Raw genomic sequence first — 15,630 nt, 5'->3', positions numbered from 1 at the left:
CTCTCTCTCTCTCCCTCTCTCCCTCTCTCTCAAAATAAATAAGTAAACTTTAAAAATAACAGGTAAAAAAATTTTTTTAATGTTCAAAATGGGGGACCTGGCTGACTCAGTCAGAAAAACGTGTGACTCTTGATTTCAGGGGGTGAGTTTGAGCCCCACGTTAGGTATAGATTAAATATTTTAAAGAATAAAATGTTTATGGGGCACCTGGGTGGCTCAGTGGATTAAGCGTCAGACTTCAGCTCAGGTCATGATCCCACAGTCTGTGAGTTCGAGCCCCACATCAGACTCTGTGCTGACAGCTCAGAGCCTGGAGCTGCTTTGGATTCTGTGTCTCCCTCTCTCTCTGCCCCTCCCCTGCTCACACTCTGTCTCTATCTCTTTCAAAAAACAAATAAACATTAAAACACTTTTTTAGTAAAATAAAGAGTTCAAAATAACAATAACCAAGATGTGTGTGATACTGGTGGCATCAGCTTGGACAGAACCACCTTGCTCTGTGAAAAACCTGAACCAGCAAAGGAATACTGCAGCCCTGATTATCCCGATTCTCATTCACTCCTCAGACCTTGGACTCCCCCCTCAAGAAAGACTTTTTTTTTCTTTAATGTCGATGACACAAGATAATCTCTCCTCATGAGATCTCACTTTGCTAATCTTCCAACACTTAAAAATGTTTGCTTTGATCCTTAATGTCACAACCCCCACCCCCAGCCAGTTTGTTTCTTGCCAACACACCAATGGGTGGAAGCAATCTTAGTGTACATAGATTGCCACCGAGAAGTCCATCCTTCTGGAATCTTCCTGTCGGTTCTAGCACTTATTTGGTGCCCAGGATTCTCTTGTGAGTTACGACCCAATGGACGTGAAAGCACCATGTTGCCATTCCTGTTTGGGATCTTGCAACCTTTCTGAGGGAGCTACGTTCTTCGAACAAAATTTCTCTCTCAATCTTTCTCACCCCCCTGACTCTCTTCTGTTCTGCTTATTCCTCATCTCACTTCCTCTCTTCACTGTGCAGAAAGACCCCCTTTTATTTGGAGAATGGGAGAGTCTTGCAATGCTCACTGCATTTCCAAGAAACGTTGTTCATGTTTTCTATATCTAAAACTCTTGTCTAAGCCTGCCGCCATTTGGAAATGTCAGCTGGGCTTGGAAGAATGTCTTATTTCCGTTCTGACACATGCTTCCCCTGAGGTAATGAGCACCTGCTTGAGCAAGGATGGGAAGGAGTGGGGGAAACGATTCAGATTTCCATTTATAGGTCAATGTCTGAAAAATTCCACCTCCCTATACTGTGTGTAGTATGATCCTATTGTAGTAAAAGAAAAAGAGAGAGAATAGTGAACAGAACAATGGATATAATTACAAATAAACAGGCAGCAGCACCAATAGCCATCAAGATGATGGTTATGTTGTGACATATTCGTATGCCACGGATAGAACATAAGGCAGTGATAAAAATGAATACGCCACAGTCATACTTAAAAATGTGGATGGATTTTAGCAACAGAGATGAATGAAAAAAAAGCAAATCCAAGAAGACTAGCTTCAGTAGCTTATTCTCCTGATTTAAACAAAAAAAAAAAAGGAAGGGGCGCCTGAGTGGCTCAGTCGGTTAAGCGTCCAACTTTGGCTCAGGTCATGGTCTCACGGTTCGTGGGTTCAAGCCCCGCGTCGGGCTCTGTGCTGACAGCTCAGAGCCTGGAGCCTGTTTTGGATTCTGTGTCTCCCTCTCTCTCTGACCCTCCCCTGCTCACGCTCTCTCTCTCTCAGAAATAAAAAACTAAAAATAAATCATTAAAAAAAAGCAAAACTAAACAATATATTCTTACGCATTCATACATCTATTATAAATTTTTTTTAAAAAATAATAATGTTAGGGTTTGTGATGGAGGTTTCCTCCAGGTGAGGAGACTGGGAGACATGTGCTCAGGGAAGCATGCAGATGTGTGTTATTCTCAGTATTCTGTTTCCTGAAGACAACAGTGCTTGGGGACACTTTTTTGTCTGTTTGTTTTGTTTTACAAAAGTAAATTAGGGGCACCTGGCTTGCTCAGTCAGAGCATGTGACTTCATCTTGGGGTCACGAGTTCAAGCCCCACATTGGGGGCAGAGTTTATTTAAAAAAAAATAAACAAGCAAGTATATAATTAAAGAGAAACATAACTGGGTTGATTTATAATAGTGTCAATACAATTCTGTGAATTGTAAATGAAATTAAATTATTAAAAGGAAAGAAACAGCATATTAACAACCAATATCTCTGAATACTGGAAGTATGCTTTTTTAAAAAAGTTTATTTATTTTGAGAGAGCGTGTGCGAGTGGGGAAGGGACAGAGAGAGAATCCTAAGCAGGATTCCCTCAGTGCTGAGACGGACATGGGGCTCAATCTCATGAACTGTGAGATCATGACGTCAAGAGTCGTAAAGCTGAACCGACTGAGCCACCCAGGCGCCCCTGGAAGTATGCTTTGTAAAGTTGTTGCTTTTATTGTGTCTGTATTTTATGATTACTTTATCATGAATGTGCACAGTTTAATCATATTTTTCATTCTAACAATCTGACATATATTTTTTTACCCATAACAAAGGCGTGCCACTATGTAGAAATCTAGGAGAAAAAGAGGACGTGAGGCAGAGGAGGAAGGGGAGCAGCCAGCTGGAGAAGACAGAGCCACGGGGACGAGGGGGTAAAGAAGGTGGCATGGCCTGGCCAGTTCCATCGTCGGCCAGTTTGGCAGAGGACGGAAGAATGACTACTGACTCCAAGGAGACGCAGATCACCATCGAGTCTGATAAGAGCTCTTTTGCGCGGGGGGGGGGGGGGGGGGGGTGGCAAAGAAAGCCCAAGTGTGAAGGGGACAGACTGTCTCCACACTCCGGTGTCCCCTCTAGGCCTTTAGATACATTGGCCTCGTGCCACTTGGGCATTTTTTAATAGACTGGATCCAGGGCACATGGGACCTCCCCGCAATATTTTTTTAATGTTTAATTCTTTTTGAGAGAGAGAGTGCGAGACAGCATGAGTAGGGGAAGATCAAAGAGGGAGGGAGACACAGAATCCGAAGCAGGCTCCACCCTGCGAGCTGTCAGCACGGAGCCTGATGCAGGGCTCGAACCCCCAAACCTTGAGATCATGACCTGAGCCAGAGTCAGATGCCCAACCGACTGAGCCACCCAGGCGCCCCAGTGGACTATTTTTTGCAACTGCCTCTGAATCTATAGTTACCTCAAAAACAAACAAAGCAAAACTCTACCCAGTCTAAGAACCGATGTTCAAGGACAGTGGTCGGAAAATCTCAGTAGGCATTAGAATCGCCCTGGAGGGCTCGTCAAAGGGAGCCCAGTCCCCTCCCTCCGCCCCAGGGTTTCTGATTTAGTAGGTTTGGGCTAGAGCCTGATTGTTATTTAATTTCTAACAAGTACCACAATTGTGTGAGCTGCAGCTGGTCCAGGCCCACACCCAGAGGGCTGGAGAGATTGAATGGTGGATCATACTTGACCCACTCACCTTCTTCTAAACCCTAACTCTCCCGGGAGGCATGGGGAAAGCACAAAGCTCGCAGTGGGGCGGGCGCAGGGTCGCAGGCCTGTCTGAACACACAGCAAAGTTCATCCTCGCTGGCCGTGGAGGTGGGCCATCAAGCCATTGAAACGGCCTCATGGGTTTCAGTGGGAAAGGGGCGACTCTGTGGTGTGACAAGCCATAGGAGTCACTAGGTTACTAAAATGGCCCATCAGAAAATTCTTACCTTGGGGCACCTGTGTGGTTCAGTCGGTTAAACGGTTAAACGTCTGACTCCTGATTTCAGCTCAGGTCATGAACTCAGGGTCCTGAGTGTGAGCACCGGGTGAGGCTCTGCACTGACAGCGTGGAGCCTGCTTGGGGTTCTCTCTTTCCTCCTCTGCCCGTCCCCTCCTCCGGCTCCCTCTTTCTATCAAAAAGAAACATTAAAAAAAAATCCAAAAAAACAAAACTCTCAATGCCCAGGCCACACCCCAGAGCAGCCAAATCCTTACCTCTGGGAGTGGCCCCCATGCCTGGGTGGGGTTTTGTTTTTTTTTTATTGTTTTACTCTCTAGATGGTTCCAACATGCAGCCACACTGGAAAATGGGGCTGTGGAGAAGCTTTGGGTGAGCTTCATCGATGAGAGCCCCTGCGAGTAAAATGAACGAGGAGGCTGTAGCTCCTAAACATTTTCCAGGTCTGGTGAAGGAAGGCGGACTTAATCACCAAGATGGAGCTCCGTCTCCCGCTCAGCTCTAAGAGCGCTCAGAGCCTGAAGCTTTTGGGTGAAGGGCGAATCCACACGGACAGATTGCAGACAGGGAGCCTGTCCCAGAGAAGGACTGTAAACCCTCCGTACAAACAGGAGGACTTGTGTAAAGGGCCACTTCCTGTGGGAAGTGACAGACCCGGGACTCTGAGTGTTACTGGACCCCACCTGGGAGTTCAACCTCTTTTCTCAAAAGGTCCTGAGAGCAGAAGCATCAGAATCATCAGGAAAGGGGCGCCTGGGTGGCTCAGTCGGTTAAGCGTCCGACTTTGGCTCAGGTCATGATCTCGCGGTTCGTGGGTTCGAGCCCCGCGTCAGGCTCTGTGCTGACAGCTCAGAGCCTGGAGCCTGTTTCAGATTCTTTGTCTCCCTCTCTCTCTGACCCTCCCCTGCTCACGCTGCCTCTCTCTCTCTCTCTCAGAAATAAATAAAACATAAAAAAGTATTAAAAAAAAAAAAGAATCATCAGGAAGAAGTATCACTTCTTCCAAGTGCAGATCCTCAGGTCCCCGAAGACGAGGAAGGTCTGAGAGACTGTTCCACCACGAGGAATCTAAGGAGGCCCGACAAGGAAACGCAGTGTGCGATCCTGGGTAGGAGACTGGGGTGGGGCATTGTGTGAAAATCAGTAAAGTGTGGGGCTGTTCCAACATATTAACAGTTGGCACATGTGTGGTACCGATGAACGAGGTTAGCAGAGGAAACGCTGTAGAACACACGGGAAGCCTGTGGGCTTGAGAAAACTATTCTAAAACTCAGCGCTTTTTAACACTTTCATTTTTAGAGCTTGAGAGGGAGAGAGTGAGAACATGAACATGGGAGAGGCAGAGAGAGAAGCCCAGTCTCCACTCAGCGCAGAGCCTGATATAGGGGTTCGATCCCATGACCATGAGATCATGACCTGAGATAAAGCTGAACCGTGACTGAGCCACTCACACACCCCAAAACCCAGTTTCTTAAAATGCAGATTCTCACGCCCCACCCCGGAGCTACTGAATCAGAACCTGAGTGTGGGCCGCCTCACCCGTGGCTCAACAAGGCCCTCCCTCAGGGGACACCCATGTCACGAAATTAAGGTGACCTAATAACAAGTGTCTCAGAATGCCTCTGTAGTCGATGTGGAAAATTATAGTTCTCCAAAGTTAGCAAAATATGCAGGATGCAGGTGACAGAGGAACAGGCAAATCACAAAGGATTTGAGGGCAGTGTAACTCCTGTGCGTGAGACTGTAACGGTGGGTGCATGTCACACACGTGTCTAAACCCGTAGAATGCACAACACCGAGTGAGCCTCTAAACTATACGCTCTGGATGACAATGACATCAGCATGGGCTCATCAGCTGTAGCAAATGTACCACTGATACGGGGTGCCGGTAGTAAGGGAGTATGCACTTGACTGGGGACAGGGGGCCTCTGGGAAATCTCTGTACTTTGCACTTTATTTTTTAATGTTTTTTATTTGTGAGAGACAGCGTGAGCAGGGGAAGGTCAGAGAGAGAGACACAGACTCTGAAGCAGGCTCCAGGCTCTGAGCTGCCAGCACAGAGCCCGACGCGGGGCTCGAACCCACGAACCGCGAGATCATGACCTGAGCCGAAAGTCGGTGCTTAACCGACTGAGCCACCCAGGAGCCCCTCAGTTTTGTTGAATCTAAACTTACTCTGAAAATGTCTATTTATTCAGTGGTATTTGAGGATTCAGAATGTGTTTAGACTTAAGAAAATGTTCGGGGGCCGCCTGGGTGGCTTCGTCGGTTAAGCGTCCGACTTTCGCTTAGGTCATGATCTCACAGTTCGTGGGTTCGAGCCCCGCGTCGGCCTCTGTGCTGACTGCCAGCTCAGAGCCTGGAGCCTGTTTCAGTCTGTGACTCCCTCTCTGACCCTCCCCTGGTCACGCTGTCTCTCTCTCCCCTAGAAATAAATGAAACATTAAAAAAAATTTTTTTTTTAATTAAAGAAAATGTTCATCTGAAACCCAAATTTCTGAGTATTTCATATTTAATCTGGCCACCCTCCTTGGATCATCCTATTTGACAAGGAAGTAATGGAAAACAAGACGGGCACCTGGGTGACTCAAGTCAGCTAAACATACAGCTTTGGCTCAGGTCATGATCTCACATCAGAATTCATGAGTTTGATCCCCTGAGTCAGGCCCTGTGGTAACAGCTCAGAGCCTGGAACCTGCCTCGGATTCTTTGTCTCCCTCCCTCTGCCCCTCCCCCACTGGTCCTCTGTCTCTCTCAAAAATAAACATTAAAATTGTTCTTAAAAATAATGGATAACAGGAAGACATTCGGCAGCCACAATTTAATAAGGAAATATTGACAATAAGACTTACTTTCATAAACCAAAAAGCCTTATAAGGAAAACAATGTGACATAATTAAAACAGAAAATGAAATCCAATAAAGATGTCATCATTCCAAGATCCTCCACAAACATTGATGGAACATCTACTGTGTTCCAGAAACCTTGTAAGTGCTTATGATATGTCATTTTTATTAAAATAGGTGATAAATCGCCATTAACTTCCTTAAGAAGGGACTTGGCTCTGATAACAAAATCTTTGGGAAGTCACTTTCGAATGTATTTTTTGGTGGCGTTTAAAAGTTCCCAGCTGGCGAAAGGCATGGCTACACTCGCTACACACATAGGGCTTTGCCCCAGAATGGGTGCGCCGGTGGACGTTGAGGTTCCCCTTGTGGCTGAAGGCCTTCCCACACTCTTCGCACGCGTAGGGCTTCTCATTGGTGTGGACCCTCTTGTGGCTCCGCAGGGTGGAGTCGTGGGTGAACGTCTTGAGGCAGATCTCGCAGGAGTAGGGCTTCTCGCCTGTGTGGATTCTCTGGTGAACCCGGAGATCCGAAGTCTGCATGAAACTCCCGGAGCAGATGCTGCATTTAAAGGGTCTCTCTCCCGTGTGCGTCCTCCAGTGGATGGAAAACTGAGATTTATAACGAAACACCTTCTCGCACAGGCTGCATACATTTGGTGTCCTTCCCGTGGCGTTTTCCCCCACAGGACGAACTGATGTCGACACAGGCTGTGCTGAGAATTCCTTGTCAAGCTGTGTGGCTGCATCTTGGGAAATGGAGGTGGCTTCCTGTTTTCTCCTTTTGGGACTTTGAGTCTTCTGGGACTCTCTTCTCTTTCCACTCTGAGCGGAAACTTGTCTCTCTGAAAAACGCCTGGAAGATGTGTCCGCATCCACACTTTTAATGTAGGTTCTTTCTTGGCGAGTCTTCCCACCCTCTGTCCTCACTGAAGCTGTTGAAAGAAGGGTTAACACAACTCTTATGAGCATCTTCAATGATGCCAGCCTCATTTGAACCAAACACTGATATGGGCTAAGAACTTCCCATCAACCAGCAAACCTGAGACTGGGTTGTATGTGGGACACTCTGGAAATCAGTGATGGAAAAGGTATGAGAGCCTCCCTCCCCACCACCACCAGGAGAGGTCAATGCTTCATCTCCAGCCCCCTACCCGGCAGAGGAAGTCACTCTTCCCAGTTTCCTCCATGCTCACCAGGATGCTTCAGAAGGGGAGGCTTTTGGGATTTAAGTATTCTTGTCTCTTCCAGGTCTTCCGTCAGATTTTCCACGTTCTCCTTGAGCCTCAGACCCACCACTACACCTTCTCCGGGAATGGTCTCGGGCAGGAGAGCGTTCTGTCCCTGACAATAGGCCGTCACTATCATTATCAATGTGCCTAAATTAAGGCATGGAAAGCTCTGGTTTCTCCTTTCCCCATCCTGCCCATCTCCCTAATCTGAGGCTCCAACTATCTCCATAATAGTGTTGTGGTTATGCCCCACCTTCCCTTGGGGCACCCCATCACTCCTGGTAACCATCACCTGATTCTCAGAATTGCTGTCAATCAATACCCACTGCGCCTTTAAGTCATGTACACGCCTCACAAGTTTTTGTGCTTAGAGAATTAAGAGCATCAATTCTCTAAACACACCTCAAGTCACCCCCAATTCCCCCTGCCTGACTCTGGAAGCAAGATGGCTCTGGGCGCAGGTGTCCCTGCTCAGCACTACTTGCTATTTTGGCTGGATGATTCCGTTGCGAGGCTGTCCTTCCTACGCTTTGTGGGACGATTAGCATACCCGGTCTCTCACCAGGCAGGTGTGAAGAGCACCCCCCATCCTCACCTCCATCTGACAGCTAAGAAGGTCTCTAGACATTTGCAAATGTCTTCTGAGAGGCAAAATGACTCCAGGTGAGAACCACTCCTTTAAGATATTGACAACATTCCCCAAATGCTGTCCTTTGGGTAACTGTCATTTCATGGAACGCCTTGGAGAAAGCTGACTATGGAAAAATCAGCTTTCAGTTCATTACCCTGTGGCAAATTGACCTGGCACCATTTCATTGCTTTTCATTTCTTTCTCCAGACTTAACACTAAAAGCTTTTTGTTTTAATTTTTTTTAATGTTTTACTTATTTCTGAGAGAGAGATAGCGTGAGCAGGGGAGGGGCAGAGAGAGAGGGAGACACAGAATCTGAAACAGGCTCCAGGCTCCGAGCCTGCTGTCAGCACAGAGCCCGACACGGGGCTCGAACTCAACGAACCGTGAGATCATGACCTGAGCCAAAGTCGGACGCTCAAACGACTGAGCCACCCAGGTGCCCCAACACTAAAAGCTTTAATGGCAGGAGGACAAAGGCTGGGGAGTCTTAATTCTCCATAGAGGTTCAGAAATATGTCTAGGGACTTGATGCATCCATGGGAATTCCTAGGCTAAATGGGTCTAGTTCGATGCTATGCTAAATACCCCAATAATTCTAGCAGCTACACACACAACTTCGGGTACCTTCTGCCACCACTCCCTAGAGATCGAGGAGGGCATCACACTCACCTGCTCCCTTGAGGGTTCACTGACTCCTGGCAGATTCTGGAGCTCTCTGCTGACCTGGCTGTTCTCTGGATGTATCTCACTCCCAGAGGACTGGGGCTTCTTGGACAAGCCTGTCACAAGATCTGCATCCCCAGGCTCAGCGTCGGCCTTCTGAACATCTGAACTTTGCACAAGAAATTCCTGTCCTTGTATATTGACTATGGTCTGTGGTGAGAAGAATAAAACAAGATCAGATTCTCTTAAGAACCGGAATGTAGCTTTTGTACTGTGTACATCCTACCACGCAATTTGTGGGAATAACTTGTTTAAAATGGCAACCAGGGGCACCTGGGTGGCTCTGTCGGTTAAGCATCTGACTTCAGCTCAGATCATGATCTCACTGCTTGTGGGTTCGGGCCCCACATCGAGCTCTGTGCTGACAGCTCAGAGCCTGGAACCTGCTTCAGACTGTGTCTCCCCGCTCTCTACCCCTCCCATGCTCATGCTCTGTCTGTTTCTCAATAAATGTTAAAAAAAAAAAAACTGTAAAAAAAAGTATAATAAAATGGCAACCAAAAATGTCTCCCAAAATTGTCAAATGCACCCCTAGGAGATGAAGATGAAATCACCCCACCCCCTTGTATTGGGCAACTAAATACTGGCCTAATATCTAACCAACCTCAGTACTTTTTTTCCCCATTTTTTCCCACCGTCCCAACTAATACTAATACTCAGCTAACACTCAGCCCTCAAACTGTCCTCCTAAAGCATGCCTTGTGCACTCCTATCTAGGCTCGTGCAACATGGTGCAGTGAAAACCCCAACACCTCCCCCCAAGTGAGGCTTCCAATGTTTAGCCTACATGTCACCCAGCTTTCCTTAAGAATCTCCTGCGTCATTCCGGATTAACACCTACACACAGTTCCCACAGCTATTTTCCCACAATATGAAACCTCCATCCGTGGCTCGGCCGCTGGAGGATGCCATCTCCCACCAGCGTGCTCGGAAAGGGGGGCTGCCACGTTGGACCTAGCTCCCTTCTGTCCACATCTCCCACCAGCGTGCTCGGAAAGGGGGGCTGCCACGTTGGACCTAGCTCCCTTCTGTCCACTTGTTACAAAATGGACTATAGAGAACCCATCTCCAGTGACTGGAGCAAATGTGCATGTAGTACACCAGGTTCGATTCCCTCCTAGATCCTTCCGACCCTTGCTTTTTCTACAAAGGATACAGGCACACTCAAGCCACCATGATGGAAAATGTTCCCATGTAAATAAAGTCTTACCTGGTCTGGTGATTCTTACCCAAGAGCCAAAGTTTTGACCCTATAAGACATTTGGCAACCACCAGAGACTTTTGGTGGCAGATGGGGTGGGGTGGTGAGTTTCGATTTTCTCAACCGAGGGAGGTTGGCATTGACACCAAGGATCCTGTGGACCACCCCACAATGCACCAGAAAGCCCCCAAAGCAAAGGATGGCCCGCCCCCAGTCATCCCTAGTTGGTTTGAGAGTCCCCCCCCATCCAGTCAAAAGCCTCCTCTCCCAACCCCTCCCTTTCCAGCCGCCTAGGACTCGTTACCATGGCAACGTGTCCACTGCACTTCTCTGCAACCTGTAGCTGCTTTACTCAGGTAGGATCACTTTTAAGAGGGTCTCTGGTGATACCAAGGATTGTGGGGCCAGTGGACTGGTTTCACTCTTTTTCCTCGGGTGTCTGGAACATCCCTTACACAACCGTCCCAGAGAGCTACATAGGGCAGGGCGAGTGACCGCCAAGGGCATAGACCCGTGAAACCCACCAGATGCCAGTAATGTCCCCTCTCCTGCCCATTGCAACAGTCAGAGATGTCTCTAGACACTGCTGAGCGTCTCCTGAGGGGCAGTCTGCCTTCCACTGGAGAACCACTGACCCGGAGAGTAACCCCCCGTGGCCCCCATACCAGCTCCCCCTTTCCCGTTGCAGTGAAGGCGCTGCTCACCCATTTCTTGGGGGTGTGGCTGCTCCGCAGCAGGCCCCGCAGTTCTCTGCAGCTCTGCACGCCACTCTCCTTGACTAGGGCCTGGAGCTCCTGCGGCATGGAGATCAGGAACTGCTCCATCACCAGCGCATCCAGAATCTGCTCCTTGGTGTGCAGGTCTGGCCGCAGCCACAGCTGGCAGAGCTCTCCGAGCCTCCTCAGGTCCTCCACGGGGTCCGACCTCCCCGAGCTGGTAAACGCCCGGAAGCTCACGTGCCACCTCTCGCGGCTGCTGTCTTGCCCTCCAGCGGGGGCTCCTTGGGCTTTCTCACGATCCTCTGAAAACGTCTGGTCCGTGGCCATACTTACTGGAGAGTTTTCCAATATGGCTCCGTGCAAACTCTCTAAAGGCTGGTGCCTAATTAAGACCCACCTAAAGGAATTTACCCTGGTTCTCCTCAGCAGTAGACTGGCTGTGTTTTCACAAGTCCGGGGGTGGGTGGGGAGGAGAGAATGAACCAGATTAGTTTGTTTATTTATTTTGAGAAAGAGAGATAGCAAGCAAGCGGGAGAGGGGCAGAGAGAGGGAGAGAGAGAATCCCAGGCAGGGTCCACACTGTCAGGTTAGAACTCAGGAACTGTGAGATTATGACCTGAGCCAAAACCAAGAGTCAGATGCTTAACTAACTGAAATATTAGCCCAAGATTGTCCCCCAGGACACTTCCTTGTTCATCCCAGGATTACTGATTTGCTCCAGGAAAGGGAGGACTCAAGAGAATCCTAACAGGATTAACAGATAACTTTGTTACCGTGATAAGATACACATGGCATAAAATTCAGTCCTTTAAACTATACAACTTTGCGGGGTGCTCACATTTGCAATGCTGTACAACCACTCGCCACCACTGTCTAGTTCCAGAACTTATTTATGCCCCAAAAAGAAACCCTGCCCCATCCCCACCCACCCCTTCCCCCTGGTAATCCATTATCCGGCTCTGTCTCTAAGGGTTACATACTTAATGTCATCCCAGAAAAAAGGATTTAAAATCCAATGCTCTTTGAAGTTTTCAGAGAAGCAAGATTTTGGAAGAGTTTAAGACGTTCTCAACCTAGCTCACAAAGTCAGGAACCACATTGTTACTCTGTGGACTTGGCGGAGGGGGGGGTGGCGAGGGGGAGGCTCAGTTCACAAGGGAGAGCCCCCAGCACCCAGGTAAGGGGGTCTAACCCTAGCGGCTATAGTAGGTTGATGAGGCCCTTAACTAAAGATTCGATTTCACCCCATGGACAGCAAACACCTAGTGATGTGTTTTTAAGCAGCAGCGTGGCCCGCTGAGCAGTCTCGGGAGAACCATGTGCCACATGGAACTCAAAGGCAAGACATTTTGCCTAAAATCCACAATAGTCCACCTTCGTCCTGTTTCAGATCACTGGGGAGGCTTACTTCGTCTCAGTGTTTTAGGTCCACGTTTAGCTTCAATTAGCTGTGGGGTCCTGGCCAATCAGTCAGCTCTTGGGAGACCATAGCCCTTCTCCGGGCCGTGGGCAAGATGAAATCTACCCCTGAGGTTGCGTAGGGACAAAGAGGAGGCTGAGGACACGCCTGGCACGTGTTTACGGGATGGAGAGACCAACATTTAGATCTATGGTTCTCAACCAAAGGTGACAAAAGCCACCCCGCTCCCCTCGTACCTCAGGACCGTGGGCAACATCTGGAGACATTTTTGGTTGTCTTAACCCCGGGCATGGGGGAGACGGGTCGGGGGAGGCAGGTGGGGGGGTGCCGCTAAACGTCCTGCGAGGCACAGGACAGCCCCCCAACTCCCCTCCCCCACACCAGACAGCAGACAATTATCTGGCCAAAAATAACATCTGAGGTGAAACACCCTGGTTCAAAGTATAAGCCGCACCCACCGTACCACGGATGTATTCACATTATTCCCACTTCCCAGGTGGTTTCGTCAAGGAATCAAAGTTATTAGCGGGGTGTAGGAAGATACGTCGTCACAAGCCCCCAGAGCTAATGCAGAGTGAAGAGAAACCCGGGCCTTCCTCTTTCCCACCTCCATCCACCCCAGCGACCTTAGGCATCCCGCCCTAACTTACCTCCGCACACCTTCCTGCCTCCAGGGGGCCAGCTCTCAAACTGCGTCTGGAACTGAAATGTCTCTGTTTATACCGAGCGAGAAGCTCCTGACTTCCTGTTACCTCATCAGCCTGACGATTGGTTTAAAACCATAGGATTAGCAACTTTAAACGGTCGAGTGGATTAAATTTCCCATTGAAACTCCATCAAGAGAAAAAGTCATTTGTGAAATAAGTCTCTTTGGAACCAATATTGGTTCTCTCGGTCTGGTGAATTGTTTATCATATGCCCAAGTGCTCAAAGGAATCAGAGAACGGAGAGCTGCAAGTTTTAAGCATTTTGGGTCAAGGTTTTACTTAAAATGAGCTGACAAGTAGGCACTTAGAAAGCCGGAAGTGGCACGTAAGTGGAGAAAAATACGACATCCTTTCAATTGCATAAGCCACGCTTTTCGTTAAGGCTGAAGGCAGCAATACATCATCAGGTCAAGGATGTGTGAGGAGATGCTAGGCTGGTATCAAACCAATGATTGCATCTAGCGCAGGGGCGCCTGGGCGGCTCAGTCAGTGGAATGTGAGACTCTTGACCTCTGGGGTGTGAGTTTGAGCCTCGCTGGGTGTAGAGATTACTTAAAAATAAAAATAAAATAGAATCTTTAAGGGGCGCCTCAATGGTAAGTTGGTTAAGCGTCTGACTCTTCAGCTCAGGTCATGATCACACGGTCTGTAGGTTCAAGCCCCAAGTTGGGCCCTGTGCTGACGGTGTGGAGCCTGCTTGAGATTCTCTCTCTCTCCCTTTCTCTGCCCCTCCCCTGCTCGTGCTCTATCTCTCTCAAAATAAGTAAGTAAACATTTAAAAAAATAAAAATAGGGGCGCCTGTGTGGCTCAGTCGGTTAAGTGTCTGACTTTGGCCCAGGTCATGATCTCACGGTTCGTGGGTTCAAGCCCCACGTTGGGCTCTGTGCTGACAGCTCAGAGCCTGGAGCCTGTTTTGGATTCTGTGTCTCTCTCTCTCTCTCTGACCCTCCCCTGCTCACGCTGTCTCTCTCTCTCTCAAAAATAAATAAAAAACATTAAAAAAAAAAAGTAAAAATAAAATCTTTGGAAAAAAATAATCTAGCTCAACCAAAGCTTTAACATATTAATTCCAAAGTACTGAAAAATGAAAAGTAATTATCGATACCTGAGGAATATTAGTGATTTTTAAAAACTTTTACTATTTTTCAATATCTTGGGATTAGTATCTTAAAGCTCTGCTCAAACTAGATTAAATCACTGATTTGATATTTACCCTTTTATAAAAACAATGAAAAGCAGACACACAGGGCACCTGGATGGCTCAGTCGGTTAAGCATCCGACACTTTTTTTTTTTCATTTTTAACATTTTATTTATTTCTGAGAAAGAGAGAGAGAGAGTGCAGGGGAGGGTCAGAGAACGAGGGAGACACAGAATCTGAAGCAGGCTCCAGGCTCTGAGCTGTCAGCACAGAACCCAATGCGGGGCTCGAACCCATGAGGCATGAGATCATGACCTGAGCCTAAGACGCTCAACCGATTTAGCCCCCCATGTGCCCCAAGCATCTGACTCTTGATCTTAGCTCAGGTCATGATCTCCTGGTTTGTGGGTTCAAGCCTCACATTCAACCCCTGCTTGGGATTCTCTCTTTCTCCCTCTCTCTCTGCCCCTCTTCTGCTCATGCGCTGTCTCTCAAAATAAATAAATTCAACCTCAAATTTATCTTAATAATGGATTTCATGATTCTCTTAGTGTCCAATATGTGACCCTGTATATGTCCGATAAAGACACATAAATGTAGATGTAGATGTACAGATATGAAGCTATGCATGAACATAAAATTGAGTACTTAGCCACAAGCCAAAAATATGTAGTAAATGTTTTGTATATATTGTGTCATTTAATTTAGCAACCAAAGGAAACTATTGTAGCCTTCATTCTTTGATGAAGAAAATGAATTCTGGATTTGCCACTGACCTCTCAGCCAGGCTGTCTGAAACCTAAAGACCACATTCTCACAGCACTGCTATTGTAGAAGCTGTTGTTACACTAATAGTACTGATGTTATAGTTATACTATTTTCTGTATCATTATCGTTTATTTCATACTTAACATCTATTTGTTGGCCATTTGCATTATATATTAAGCTAAGCAATTGATATGTTACATATATGTATTTTTTTAATTTTTAAAAGTGTTTATTTTTGAGAGAGAGAGAGAGAGAGCGTGCGTGTGTGTGTGTGTGTGAGTGGGGGAGAGGCAGAGAGAGAGGGACACAGAATCTAAAACAGGCTCCAGGCTCCAAGCTGTGGGCACAGAGCCAGACATGGGGCTCGAACCCACGAACCATGAGTTCATGACCTGAGCTGAGCTCAGGAGTTGGATGCTTAACTGACTGAGCGACCCAGGTGCTCCTCTTTTAAGTGTTTTTGTTTTTTTTT

At 47.6% G+C, this 15,630-nt stretch overlaps 1 protein-coding gene across 1 annotated transcript; it reads right to left on the bottom strand.

The window, feature by feature from the left end:
- Positions 1–6,587: 6,587 nt before the first annotated feature.
- On the bottom strand, positions 6,588–13,257 carry LOC120239701 (zinc finger and SCAN domain-containing protein 5B-like). The gene is made up of 5 exons (XM_039244133.1): positions 13,193–13,257; positions 11,107–11,574; positions 9,148–9,351; positions 7,809–7,956; positions 6,588–7,547 (listed from the first exon to the last, which is right to left on the bottom strand). The coding sequence occupies exons 2-5, from the start codon at positions 11,446–11,448 to the stop codon at positions 6,814–6,816; spliced, it is 1,428 nt and encodes a 475-aa protein (XP_039100064.1). The 5' UTR covers positions 11,449–11,574; positions 13,193–13,257; the 3' UTR covers positions 6,588–6,813.
- Positions 13,258–15,630: the final 2,373 nt, after the last annotated feature.

The sequence above is a fragment of the Hyaena hyaena genome, unplaced genomic scaffold (genome assembly GCF_003009895.1).
Source record: "Hyaena hyaena isolate Hyena2069 unplaced genomic scaffold, ASM300989v1 scaffold_235, whole genome shotgun sequence".
In the NCBI taxonomy this organism is placed as follows: Eukaryota; Metazoa; Chordata; class Mammalia; order Carnivora; family Hyaenidae; genus Hyaena; species Hyaena hyaena.
Note: the sequence above shows the minus strand (reverse complement) of the source record. Positions and strands in the feature narration are given on the sequence as shown.

Coding starts and splice junctions, on each gene's coding strand:
- LOC120239701 (XM_039244133.1), bottom strand. CDS start 11,448: ATGGCCACGGACCAGACGTTTTCAGAGGATCGTGAGAAAGCCCAAGGA. Junction 9,352..11,106: donor GCCACACCCCCAAGAAATGG/GTGAGCAGCGCC, acceptor TTCTCACCACAG/ACCATAGTCAATATACAAGG. Junction 7,957..9,147: donor GTGAACCCTCAAGGGAGCAG/GTGAGTGTGATG, acceptor GCCTATTGTCAG/GGACAGAACGCTCTCCTGCC.